The 13840-nt window shown below is 40.5% G+C and overlaps 1 protein-coding gene across 4 annotated transcripts; it reads left to right on the top strand.

The window, feature by feature from the left end:
* Positions 1-248: 248 nt before the first annotated feature.
* REXO2 (RNA exonuclease 2) lies at positions 249-10540 on the top strand. 4 transcript variants are annotated; one of them, XM_045894985.3, is made up of 7 exons: positions 254-475; positions 1443-1526; positions 4346-4423; positions 5019-5130; positions 6477-6585; positions 7952-8005; positions 10090-10540. In XM_045894985.3, exons 1-7 carry the CDS (start codon positions 329-331, stop codon positions 10217-10219), a joined length of 714 nt encoding a protein of 237 aa, XP_045750941.1. In that variant the 5' UTR covers positions 254-328; the 3' UTR covers positions 10220-10540. The 4 variants fall into 4 exon arrangements, with proteins under 4 accessions (XP_045750943.1, XP_064433484.1, XP_064433485.1 ...); XM_045894987.2 differs by lacking the exon at positions 1443-1526 and having other exon boundaries at positions 249-475; XM_064577414.1 differs by lacking the exon at positions 7952-8005 and having other exon boundaries at positions 250-475.
* Positions 10541-13840: the final 3300 nt, after the last annotated feature.

The raw sequence follows: 13840 nt of genomic DNA, 5'->3' as shown, positions 1-13840 counted from the left end.
CTCAACTAGGCGCTTTGCAACTAATCCAAAGTCAGGAAATAACTCTGTGAAACGAATAAACTTAGTTCGGAAAAACATGCGCGTCCAGTAACATCCGAAAACACGTGGCGGGGGTGGGGGAAACCGGTCGGAACACCGGGCGAGACTCCAACTCCCATCATCCCATTCGGCAGCTAAGCCGGGCTGCTCAGGGCCAGCTGGCGCACAGGATGCTGGGGCTTGTGGTTTTCGCTCCTGCGCCTCCCCGCGGGTTTGCGACGTTTAGCGACCATCGCGCCTGCGCCAGCGCCGGCTGAGAGGCTGGGGCCGTGGCGGCTCGTGCCGGGCGATGCTAGGCGGCTCCCTGGGCTCCAGGCTGTTGCGAGGTGTGGGTGGGAGTCGCGGGCAGTTCGGGTCGCGGGGTGTCCGCGAAGGTGGCGCAGCCATGGCGGCAGGGGAGAGCATGGCTCAGCGGATGGTTTGGGTGGACTTGGAGGTGAGTGCGGTCGGCGGGCGTGAGGGGAGGCGAGTGAGGTTCCGCGCGTAGACCGAGTAGCTGAGCCTGTCCGCGGACAGCGGCGGGTCTCTGGGTCTCAGGTGTGGCATGTGAGCGCCGCCGGGCTGTGTGCTGCGCGGGGCAGGTCGGCAGGCTGGAGTCCTGTAGGTGCTGGCGACTGTGCTGGGCTGTGGGGTTTGTTTTCCAAAGGGAAGAGTCGTCCATCTGGCTCCCCCCCATCCCCTCCACCCAGATGAAAACCTCCCTAACGCTTTGGTTCCTCTGGGTTTGGGGTCACGGGGGTGGGGGGTTGGGACAGCGACTTTGCTAGACTCCAGACTCTCCTTCCGCAGTCTTAACAGGACCCTAGGTGGTTATAGCTGGACGGGACTCCGGAGATGACTCAGCCTTACCTCTTATTCCATAAACGAGAAAACCGAGGCCCAGAGAGAGGATTGAGCTCATTCGAGGTCATGCTGTTAGGTTCTGAGTTGGGGCTAGAACCCAGTTCTGATCCCTCGAGGTTTTCCATACCCATGCTGAAGACTCCCCGCCTCGGTTGAACTTCAGTTTTCTTATATATGAAATGGGGCTAATCACAGTGCTTTCTACATTAGATTGTGATGAAGATCAAGAGGTGTAATTAATATGAAAACTTTGTAAACTGCAGAGATGTAGTGATGTGAGTAGTCTCTTACCAAATTGAATGCTGTCAGCACTCAATTTTGCTGACTTTGCATCTGTCCTGCAGTAGAACTGGGGTGCCTGACATATAGCAGGCCCTTGGTAAATATTCACTGAATAAGTGACTCATATTTAGTGTCTTGGGGGCTTGCCAGAGAAGCATTGTTGTCTCTTTTATCCTGGCTATGGGATATAAATGGAATATGCTTGACTGTTCAATAAAATTGGGTAAAATAGACCAGAAAGATGGTTTGGTGTGTTACATATTTATTTTTGGTTGCAGATGACAGGATTGGACATTGAGAAGGACCAGATTATTGAGATGGCCTGTCTGATAACTGACTCTGATCTCAACATTTTGGCTGAAGTAGGTGATGCCACGTAATACAGTCATACTGTTTAGAGTGTATGAGAAATCTAAATCATTTTTCCCCATCTCCTTATTTAAAAAATAAGAAAACTGAGGTCCATATAGGTTAAGTTCCCAAGGAATATGCTAGGTCATGGTAGGGTTGGTTCTGGAACCAAAGTAGTCTATCTCACAGTCTAGCTATTTTTCAGTTACCCATGCCAAAAATTACAGAAACCTACATGCCCTTGTTTACTGAGACCTTACTGTGTGCCTCCCACAGTTCTAAATGCTTTACATGTATACACTGTTAGTCCTTACAACAACTATAAGGGAGGTGGTTGCACTCATAGAAGAGGACATTTTGGCATGGAGATATTGGGTAATTTTCCCAAGGCCACCTGGCTTATTACTGGGAGAGTCAGGAATTTAACCCAGGTGGTTTGAGTAAAGTACTTCTAACCAATAAGACAACCAGCTGTTGTGTCATCAGGATTAGTGACTCAGGCCAAAATATCTGTATGTCATCACCTTAATTTTAACTCGATTCTCTATGTCCAGTTTCTGCCTTCTCAACTAGGATGTGTGCTTGTCTAGATCTATAATTAAGATTTTAGAATTCCTGTTGAGGCAGAATCAGAATACTCTGTTGTTGATATATTGGGCATGATTAAGGTTTTAACATGCTGCTTTTAGCTGAAACGTTAAGCAAAACAACACACCTGTTGCCTTTTGGCCACTTATGAAGCATTTGAGAAGTGTGTGAGGGCGTCTGGTCTGGAATTGGTCCCCGGTCTCGTATTGTCAGGATTTTCAGAGGCCATAAGAAACTCTAGAATAGGAACACAGTGGGGATGTTTGTGGAAAAGGAAGTCCTGTTAAAATCAATTCCCAGAGAGCAGGGGTGATGTGCTGCTGACACTGGATAGATTTCATAAATGCACAGTAAGACTTATCTTGGTAGGTAAGGGACAGGAGAAGGTATTTATAGATGAATTGTGACTTTTGTAGAGTACCGGGCATACATCCTGGAGTACCACTTGATACATCAGCTGGAGGAGAATCATGAGACTTTGTATTTCGCATCATAACAACTAGCTCCTTTCTTTTCCTTTTTTTTTTTTTTTTAACATTATATAAATAAAGTTCTGTGTTTTAGGTTTGGTTCTTTTTTCCTGTCACTTGGAATTTAGTACGGATGAATAGGGAAGAGCAGTGTCTTTATTTTGTGAGCCCTACTTACCCTTGGCTGAAGAAGAGTTTTTCCTTTAGACTGTTGATATAATGTGAAATACTGACAGTTTAATGGACCAGTTAGTTAGTATGTACCCTGGAGGAAATTTGGGTCTGTATTCACACAGCTGCAGATGAGTGTGGCATTTGTAAATAGACTCAGTCAGATGAGGATAAGAATGTTAAAAAAAATATGCGCAGGGCTCTTAAGTGTCCTTTCTGTGGAAAATATGTTTTATTCTTGTATATGAGTCTGAGGAAAATGTTTTATGCTGGTAGAAGAGTAAACATCCTACCCTGAAAATTTTTCTGTAGGTAGTTTAGTGTGCCAAACTGGGACCTAAAATAAGTTAGATAGCCTTAGATTAATAGTTTGCTTTTCCCATCATGGTTTTTTGAAATTGTTTTTTGTTTTTTTAACAGTATGAGGTTTTTTGGTTTTTTAAAAAACTAATCAGAACAAATTTTTTGCTTCTTGGGGATTGCCTTTACCAATTTTCTTATTTGGCTGAAACTCCCTGTTAGTTTTAAGATGTCAAATAGTCAAATTCTAGTCATTCCTCTCAGTGATCGCAAATTATTTTTACCACCTTAGTAGTAATAATACCTTGGATTCATAGAATACTTCCAAAAGTTCAAAGAACTTTGATATCTATAATTTCTTTTATCCTATGTTAAACATTCTGTTGGGGGGGGGCAGTTTGTTATCGCCATCGTACAGGAGAAACTATACCCATGAAGACTTACTTTAATGCCACAAGTCAGGCTTCTGTGACTGCTGGGACTCTGTCTGAGACACTCAGAAGTTCAATTTTCTGTTGAGTGGAGGATTTGAGAGCCACGTGCTACTTTTTTTTTCTTTTTCCAAATGTTGCCAGTTACCTTTTTAACCTTTTGATACAAAAATATTGTTAACATGAAACAGTATAACTTTATCCAAAGTGTGTGTGTAGAAAGCTGGTTTTTTTTGCCCTGTTCTGCTGCTGCATCCTATTCCCCAAAGTTTGTATATTTTCTTGGTATTTTGTATGCATATATAAATGTGTGTTTTTTTTATTTAAACACGTGTACACGAAATCACATGCACATATATACCGTTCTGCAGTTTGCTTTTTTCACTTGGCAATATAGACACTTTCCAAAATGAACTCCTAGTTAGAGGTTGGCAGGCTCTTTCTGAAAAAAGACCGAATAGTAAATATTTTACATTTGGAGTTTCACATACCTGTCACATGTTTGTTTTATAACTCTACAAATGTAAAAATTATTCTTAGCTTGCTGGATAAAAAAAAAAAAAAAAAAAAAAAAGCCAAAGGCTGGGGCTATAGTTTGCTGATCCTTGACAGACAACCAATGTCCTCTGTTAGGCATTTCACTTTCCAGAGGTGTGTGTGCATGCGTGTGTGCACGTGCATGTATGCATTCCTTTTAGCCATTGTAAACAGTGCTGGAATGAATAAGGACCACTTACAGAGATAACAAAGGGCCCTCATCTCTTTCTCTGCTATCTATCTATTGAATCCTGACAGCAGCGTAAACTTTACCTCAGAAACCACGGTTATCCCTGTCAATTCTGGATGACTAATGGCTTTTCCCATCCACAGGGTCCTAACCTGATTATAAAACAGCCAGATGAGTTACTGGACAGCATGTCAGATTGGTGTAAGGAGCATCATGGGAAGGTAACATTACCAAAATAACAGGAGTGCTGCTCTGGGGATCAGTAACAAGCGTGTTGCTCCCACATCTGAATCCTATACCATTGTTGGATGGGATTCTAAAAAGGGTTAGAGGAAGATTGCTTGGCAAGCCTGGGAGACTGCTTGCTTGTTTACCTGTCATCTTTGGGACCTCTCGAGATCATCTCCTGAATGTTCTCTTTTTTCCTCTCCTGCATTCAGTCTGTCGCGAACGCATTGCGGATTGTCAAGTATTGCTCAAATCAGTCTTTTGGATAAGGTTAGACATCAACTTTCAGAAAAGGGGGAATGCTGTTTTCCTGTTAATAGTTGTTTCTTCCCAGAGCTTGGACTTTGAGCACCATCTTTTTTTGACTGTGTGGAAATGCTATTAACAATCAGGAACATAGCTTATTTGACCTGGATTCTTTAAGAAAAAAATCAGAGCAAAGATGGCAGTTTCATTGTGAACTTGAGCTTTATAAATGGTCCATCTATGGTTATATTTGCCCATTTTAGCAGTGAAGTTTCATTTCTGGATGCCTTTGAAAACTGACTTGATGTGTTTCTGGTGGGGGCTGGGGATTCTCTCTTGCAGTCTGGTCTAACCAAGGCAGTGAAGGAGAGTACAATGACATTGCAGCAGGCAGAGTATGAATTTCTGTCCTTTGTACGACAGCAGACTCCTCCGGGGCTCTGTCCGCTTGCAGGTAAAATCCAATCCTATGAATACCTTGTAGATAGTCTTCTATTGTAGTGGTTCAAGAGACTGCAGTTCCAGAAAGATCAACTAAGACCATCATGCCTTCCACTTACCCTGACTTGGATTATACATCTTAATTTTCTGTTCAAGTTTCCTTGTATAATTTATGAGTATTAGGAAACTGCCCTGAAACCCAACATGGGATCTGGGGTACGTAGACTCATTCAGTAAAATTTTCCTTCATACTTTTATTATGGGAAAATTTCAACACGTACAGGAAAGTTGGATTTGGTAATGAATGGTTTAACCTTGCGCCATGTTTGTTTTACCTGTCTGTTTTTTTGTCGGACATTTGAAAGTAAATTGTAGGCGTTTTGACACCTCATTTCTAAATACTTCATCAAGCATTTCCTAAGAATAAGGACATTTTCTTATGTAGCCACAGTATCATTTTCACATTTAAGGTAATTAAAAATAATTCAGTAATATCATTTGACATCTAGTCCACGTGCAAAATGTCTAATTGTTTTTGAACCAGCACTCAGTCAAGACTCATGCATTTCATTTGGTTATTATTGTCTCTTTAGTCTCTTAATCTAAAATGTCCACCTTTTTTTTTTTTTTTTTTTCCTTTTTCCCTGTGTGACATTGACTTCTTAAAGAAACCGGGCCAGTTCTACTAGGATTTTGAAAGTCCTGCCATTGTCAGAGGAGTTAATGGTCTGTGGAGGTGTATTTGCATTTGTATATGTAAATTGATATGATAACCTACACTTTCCTTAAATTTCATTAAAAAAAAAGTTTTGACATTAAGTATTAGAGTATATGTTGTATATATATTTTCCCTCTAGTTAGTGTGGCTGCTGTCTGTTTTAAAGTACTTATTTAAAATTTAGTGTTTTTAATATAAATTACTGTATGGAAACATGAATATGGATATGATTTGTTAAAATTGGAATGTGAATAAAGCTTTATTTACTTAATGTGGTTCAGTTAAGTTTTTAGTGTTAATAGTGTGGCTTTCATGACACTGGGAGAAAATTTGCACATCTGATATGATCTGAAAAAGTAACAAATAGATTTGTGCATTATTTTAAGTATGTGGAATGGTAGATTTATCCTTTTTTCCATAGAGAGGCTGTTTATAAATTTATTATGAGCTAGACTGACTACTCAGAAGTCTATACTTGTAACATAATCAAATGCACTCAAACCTGATTTAGATGCTTTTAGGAATTGTTTGACTTAAAAAAAAAAAAAATCCTCTCCATTTCAATACCAGTTAATGAATTTTTGTATCCTGTTGTATATTGCTAGAAATACACAGATGCAGTATGCTTCGTGTCTTTCTAGGAAATTCAGTTCATGCAGATAAGAAGTTTCTTGACAAATACATGCCCCAGTTCATGAAACATCTTCATTATAGAATAATTGATGTGAGCACTGTTAAAGAACTGTGCAGGTAAGGGCTATATTTAGGATCCATTAAATTGCCTCATTTAGCATGTTTTAATTGAGAATTTGTGGAAAGTAATTGAATAGAACGATAGAACTGCGGGAGCCAGGTGGGTGCATAACTTCATCCCTTTCTCACTTGGACAGGTCCTTAGTTGATTCTGGACTGGTGAGAAATCGAAACAATGTCGAAAATCTTCTGTATAAATTTCATTAGTCCAGAAAATTTATTGAACACCATTATGTGCCAGGCATTGGCCTATGTGCTGGGAACGTAACAGATGAAAAGCCTTGAAATAGCATAGAATCTAGTGGGTTGAGAGATGTGTAAAAAACACACCTGACTCATATACTGTATGATGACTTCTGTAATGGAAATGTGCATATTGAATATTGAGGGCACCAGGGGGAAGGAGCCCCTAGCTGTTGGAGTGAAGAATGGGAAGTTGGGGAAAGCTTTACCTAGGAGATTTAAGTTGAGATGTAAAGAGGAGTTGGATGTTTTCCTGGCATTTAAATGAGGTAGGAGGATTCCAGAGAATGGGCAGAAGTATGAAGAAATGAGGGCTCAGGAAGATAAGGGAATTACAAATAGTTCATCAATGCCGGAGTGCCAAGCATGCAGTTTGCAAAAGGTGGGAGGTGAGGCCAAATTGTGAAGGGCTTGTGTGGTGGGCTGAGTTGGTTAACATAGGGATGGGTTCCTTTCAAAAAGTGTAAGTAGAGCAATGAGTGATACGATTAGGTCATTCTGATTATAAGGTGGCAAGAAAAGGGAGATAAGAAAGGAGATTTTTGCCTTATTTTGAGGGAAGAATGAGCTAGGGGCATGGCATTTGGGTGGCAGAGAAGGGTGCGGAGAATGTCCCATCTGCGACATCTCTCGGCATGGTATGGAATGCTTGAATGGGGGAGTGAGGGAAAGGAAGATCTCTAAAGCAATTCTAGTGTTCCTGGTTTGGGCAGGTTGGCAGATGATGGAATTGTTCAAAGATAAAGGGGAAAATAGGAGCAAATGCAGATTTGGTGGATGGGAGAAGGGAGGTCTTGAGGATAAGTGTAGTTTTATATATGTTGATTAGAAGTGTCTAATGGATTTGTAGGTGGAGATGTCCAGCAGGTGGTTGGCTATCCATGACAAATTAGGAGACGGCTGGAATGGAATGAATCTAGGAATCGTAGATATGGGTGAGCTTGCCTAAAGAGAATATCTAGGGTGAAGAGAGGGTGGAAAAGAGAGTCCCAGGCAAGGAAGCATCTTGATAGTCACAACCCAAATGCCTTTTTCAGTGTTAATAAATGACTGGAAGGAGGTAATTATCCAGTATATTTGAGACAGTTTCCTTTGAGAGTTCCATTTTTGCTGTGTATAGACGCTGGTATCCAGAAGAATATGAATTTGCGCCAAAGAAGGCTGCTTCTCACAGGTAAGTTTGGGTCCTTCCAAGCACTTGGCAATCTGACACACATATAACCCCCAAATTCCTGACTGCTTAAAATACTGTCTGTTCTCTACTCTTTTTTCTTGGGGGGAAAAACAAAGGTCAACTAGCATAAATATTTTTTTTTTCTTTTTGCTAAGATTATTAGGAATTCTCGTCAGGATTCTAGTAGTCCTTTCTGAGATGGATAGCACCTTTTAACACTAAAAGATAGCTTAGTTTGTAGGTATGATGAAACAGTCTGTAATCTTTCTAGTAATGAGCAGTATTGATATTCTTCCCAGCAAGGATACGAATACTTGTAGCCACTTAAAATTAATTAGAACACTTTGTGGACAGTTATATAACATAGTTAGCCTAACTTTGACACTTTTGAGTGTTTCAGATCCTTTCTATTAAGTCTGCAGACTTAGACACAGGTACACAAGAAATTTGAAGATTTTGTTTATCCAGTGTCCTGTACTGGCTCTTTTACTTTCTTTTTTTTTTTTTTTTTTAATTTTATCATCATTCAGGAGGAACCATAAAACTCGGTTGAGGATTTAGCAGCTGACTTCTTTTTTTTTTTTTTTTTTTAAGATTTTATTTATTTATTTGAGAGAGAGGGAGCTCATGAGAGGGGGGAGGGTCAGAGGGAGAAGCAGACTCCCTGTTGAGCAGGAAGCCCGATGTGGGACTCGATCCCGGGACTCCAGGATCATGACCTGAGCCAAAGGCAGTTGCTTAACCAACTGAGCCACCCAGGCGCCCCTAGCAGCTGACTTCTAAGGGCAGCCTTGAGTTCATCCCTTTGCTGAGTGCCTACGTGCACAGTTCTAGGCAAACAGAAAGACCGAGTCCCTGCTATAAGGAGCCTGGCATGCTAGTGTTTCTTTGCAGGGGAATTGCACGGACCACAGCAGAATACAGGTTTAGAATACCTTATCTGAAATAATTAGGGTTTGATGTCTTTCGGATTTCGGAAATTTTCAAGCTTTAGAAAGGTAGTAGTGTATTTGTGGTATTTACCGTTATATAACATGCCTTAGAAGGTCTGAAGAAGCATCTCATGGTCAAACACATGGATGTTTCTGCAGCGAAATGTACGGACATGCACACCAAATGGCATAACTGATGAGTATAAAGAGCCCCATGTCAAGATTGATCAGGTTTTGCTACAGAGCGAGTCACAAAAGTACTTTGGATTTTCAGATGTTTTTGGATTGAAGTGTTGTAGGTAAGATGTTGTGTACCTTGATTTAGTCTGCTCTCCACCACATATCCAATACCAGGGAAGAAAGCAAAACTGTCGTTTTAGCCACAACAATAACCATCGTAAAATTCTCGCATGAACATATGTGCGGTTTATTCTCTAGAAGAAGCCCTTGGCTTATCATTCAGAGCTTACTGATTGGCCTGCACACAGGTCTCGTAATCTCGATTACTTGATTTCTCAGACTACAACAGATGAGAGCATTTTGGAGAAGAGAGGGTGTTGTAGCTGATGGTAACACAAATCTCTACCAGAGAGGAGGTAGATCCTCTGTTATGGTTAGGTACTGTCTGATGATCAGTGTTTATTATGACTGAGTCATGAGTCCTGTTTGAGCAGGTCAGTATATTTTGTATAGGGATGTCTCTAAGTATCGCACAGTGTTTCCCAAACTCTGTTCCATGAGCTGTTAATGATTATTCCACACATTGTGGTCAAGTTTTAGAACTACTGTGTGCCTAGTACAGCCTCCCCTTGGAAATTCACAGTACACATTAGTAAATAAGTTCAGGAAAGGAATGCTTGATCTAGTTTTTCCTAAACTCAGCCCTGGAATTCTTTTTTTCCGTGGAACACTTCACCATCTTATAGGACAGTTTAGGAGACTTTGTAATCTGATATATTTTAGGAAATTTTTTTTAATCCGACTTTTTTTTTTTCAACAAAGTACTTAAATTTGCTTTATTGGAATGTTCCTCCTCTTGATGGTGTCAGTGGCATTTGCAGTCGTACCTGTTGTTACTTGTAAGAAGCTGCATTGTCGATTGCTTACTTCCTCCGTGGACATTTCAATTCAGTATGATGTGTTTGCTCGTAGGGCGCTCGATGACATTAGCGAAAGCATCAGAGAACTTCAGTTTTACCGAAATAACATCTTCAAGAAGAAAACAGATGAAAAGAAGAGGAAAATTATAGAAAACGGGGAAAATGAGAAGACTGTGAGTTGATGGCAGTTCTCATGCTGTCAGCACATAGTTCTTGGGAAGCAGCTGCTGGTGGTTGTGTTTGGTTTTGTTTTTTGTTCCTGCTGATTGCTTGGCACAGCACCTTCTCTCAGTTAACTTGCGTCTCCAGATTATTCAAGCAGACAGCACCTGAAATACCATTTTTCCCCTAACATTCTGTTTTCATTTATGGCACAGCAGCTCTTCTGTAAGTACCAGGTCATGTCCATCCCTTGGTACATACCTGCATTTGCTTTTAGACCATTTCTTTTGTTTAAAATAATAATAATAATAATAATAAAGCTAGTTCTATTGAAATGCAAACGTTTTTGTACCATCTATTTAGTAGTTTGAAATGGTGGCTTTTTTCTCAGTGGCATGGCTAATGTTTAAATTCTCACGATGACATCAGGGATGGGTTAACTTTTCGTATGTTAAACAGCAGGTGAACTTGCTCTGTTTTGCTTTATACATCAAGAATAAAATAACTGGGGCAAATCTGGGCTCATTGTTATCAAACTCACAGAGTTCTGGAATGGCTACTTTTCACTGCACCCAAGAAATTCAAGTCCGTCATCATAGAGGGATTCTGTAAGTAAGGTTTCTTGAAGAGGTATTATGTGTTACGCTATCACTGTGCTCATTTTATAAAACGTTGGCTGCCCAAGGTGTAATGCTCTGTAAGCCAGAGGATGTATTAGAATAATCTGCCTGTGGAACACAACTCATTCTGACAAATGTCCTCTTAAGACAAGAAGTCAGAATTGGGAAGGCCCGTAGGGGGCTTCTGCCTGTCCTAGAGAACCACTGGATCTCAAATTGCATTCCTCAGCCCATTATGGCCATTATATGAACATAGCAGTGTGATCCTAGTGTGCGAGAGTTGCAGATACAGAAGTCACTAGACTGTAGATCAGAATTATCATAATTTTATGTACTAAGTTGTTTTAGCTTTGCAACAACCACGTGAGTGGAGAAAGACTTGAGCTTTTTCCAAATGAGTCAATTAAGGCTCAAATTCGTAAGTATAGTTAAGTGTAAGCTGAAGAAACATAAGTCTGCTGAGTTTTCTGACCAGTGTTCTTTCTGCTGTCTGGAGTTGCATGGGTTTTAGCTCATGTGACATCGTCAGTGGTTTGGAAGACAGGATTGTATCCTAGTCGAGGACAGGGCTCTTGAATCAAACTCTGGCTTCAGATCTGAGCTTTGAGACCTTCTGAGTTGCTCTGCCAAGTTCACTTCTCTAAGCCTCAAGTTTCTTATTTATAAAACGAGGATGATGGTACCTGACTTAAAGAATAATGTTAGAATGAAATGCTTCCCATGTAGTTCTGAGCTCAGTGCTTGGTACACAGTGAGCACCCTGTTGTGATAACTAATGTGCAGTGAGAGTGGATTCGTTCAGTCCAGGATCTCTGGGAAATGGTGCTATGATTGATTCGCTGTGGTGGCTGGGGCATTATTTTAAATCCATGTTCACTTAATGGCCTGTGACTGACTGTATGTTGCTGAAGATTGTTTCACTGCCAGTGTGACTTTGACCTGACTTAGTGCTTCCACCTAAAATTTGGCAAGATAATCTTCGTCCTTACTCGGCTCTCAGGAATGTCATAAATTCTAATGCGAGAATAGATAGGAAAACACTGGGCTTGAGAAAGGTTCCAAGGAAGCGGATGCTACTGTTAATGCTGCAGGGGTTCTCCCCTACAGCTGGCCTGTGTATTCATCAGGTTAATGGTTTGAGCCCCACTGTTTAGTTTTCTTAAGAATTTTAGCTCCTGGTGTTCATTTTAAATCTCCCGTCCCATGAATGACCTGCTCACTGATTTAATCCTCTATTCCTTATCTTCCTAATGGAGCAATATCCCCTGATGGAGTACGTGTTAATTTTTAGCAAGATAATTGGCAACCTGTGAAATAAGCAAATCTGGTCTGATGCAGGTCTGTATGAAGACATGATGGTTCAGTGATCAGTTCATTATTTATTAGTCTGCTTTAAAAAAAAAAAAAAATTGGTAGTGCTGGTAACTGATTTCACAGGGGATTCCTGAAGCCATGAAGTAATTTCTGTGAAATGAACTGCCATGCAAATTGGTTTAAATATAACTACAGCCTTAAGAATGATCAGTATGTTTGTTTAGTAGAGCTTGCTGTTCCAGCACTCTCGAGAGCTTTTCATTTGGTGGTTCTTCTGGCTGTGCTGTAATTATCCTGCAAGCTATATTCATAGGATTATCCAGGTATATTTCCCCTGAATTAAACTCATAAGGTGAATGAATTAGTACAGTGATGATAGTCTCCAGTCAGCATTCCTTGAGTGCTCATGGTAATCTTGCCATGACAGTGAGTGTGTGGGCAAGAAAGACCCCTTTTTTTCCAGTAGCTTAGCCAGAGCAGATTAGGATGGAGCCTGAGACCCCTGTGTTTTTTCATTTACAAAACAATAGATCTCTTTATTAATAAACCAGCCAACAAATTCAAAGGGAAATCGATAGTTTCCTTTGACAAAAGTGGTGGTATTATATATGTAAGCCTTACAGAAAAAAGGTAAGAATAGCTAGTTGTAATGTTCAAGTGCAATTTTGTCATTAAATAAATTTTGACATATTGATTGCCTTGTGATAGCGCATGACAGTCCTAGGTACACTCAGGCGTTTACGTCTTGAAAAATTAAGCAGCAGCAGGGACAGTGGAAAATTGGTTGTTAGGATAAGCCATCTGTAGCAGATTGATGAAAGCAAAAGCTGTTATATTCTGTATCTTTTGATGAGGCAAAAACTATTAATGCTCTGGACTTCGCTACATGCTATCTGTTGTGAGTACTGAGTTTGGGTTATTTGACCAAAGCCTTTTAATTTTATGCGGCTCCCAATTATACCACAGCCACAGCGCTCATGGAAATGAAGAGTTTCTCCTTAGTTGAGTCTTTTCTGCTGAGTAGAGGAGTACTTGAAATTTTCTAAGAGGACAGGTCTTAAATCTACTTAACACACACACACAAGGGTAACTATGTATGGATATTTATTTAGCTTGATTTTTTTTTTTCCACAATGTATACATATATATAAAAACATTAAGTTGTGCCCCTTAAATATATAATTTCTGTATGTCGGCTATCTCAAAGGCTGCTAAAAAGAAGGGATTATAAATCTTCATTTCACTAAAATGTAGACAGATGTAATAGTTGCTTTCATAACTGACTTGTCGAGTGCATCTGACCGGAGCTTTAACTTGGTGTCCGGGGGAATTTAATCAGTATCGTTTTGCACCTGGGTTGTAATACCACTGGTATTCTACGGTACAGAAAACAGGAGTCTCTCATTCAGGAATAAGCCCTAGAAAATGGAAAGATTCAGGGAATGTGGAGCAAAAATATGCTCTTGTGCAAATGAAAACCTACCATAAACAGCCTGCAGAATCTTTGGGGACTCACGGGAGTTTGCATAATTTGGGGTGCACAGCTGTGTGACTTGTACAGCTAACCCTTGAACAACATGGGGGTTGGGGCGCCGATCCCCCTGTGCAAAATCTGCATATGTAACTTTTCTGCTCTGAAACTTTATTAATAGAATCTCTAGGGATCACTTTTCCGTGCAGTGCTCATGCGGGGATGATTTGCGCCAC

The sequence above is a fragment of the Mirounga angustirostris genome, unplaced genomic scaffold (assembly GCF_029215605.1).
Source record: "Mirounga angustirostris isolate CCGP_5_RB_7025 unplaced genomic scaffold, mMirAng1.0.hap1 SCAF_13, whole genome shotgun sequence".
Lineage (NCBI taxonomy): Eukaryota > Metazoa > Chordata > Mammalia > Carnivora > Phocidae > Mirounga > Mirounga angustirostris.
This window is presented reverse-complemented; position numbering and strand designations above follow the sequence as displayed.

What these genes read in the sequence shown, in the direction of transcription:
- REXO2 (XM_045894985.3), top strand. Translation starts at nt 329, where the DNA reads ATGCTAGGCGGCTCCCTGGGCTCCAGGCTGTTGCGAGGTGTGGGTGGG. An exon ending in ATCTCAACATTTTGGCTGAA is followed by an intron (nt 1,527 to 4,345) that starts GTAGGTGATGCC and finishes TCCCATCCACAG; the next exon opens with GGTCCTAACCTGATTATAAA. An exon ending in ACTGTTAAAGAACTGTGCAG is followed by an intron (nt 6,586 to 7,951) that starts GTAAGGGCTATA and finishes TGCTGTGTATAG; the next exon opens with ACGCTGGTATCCAGAAGAAT.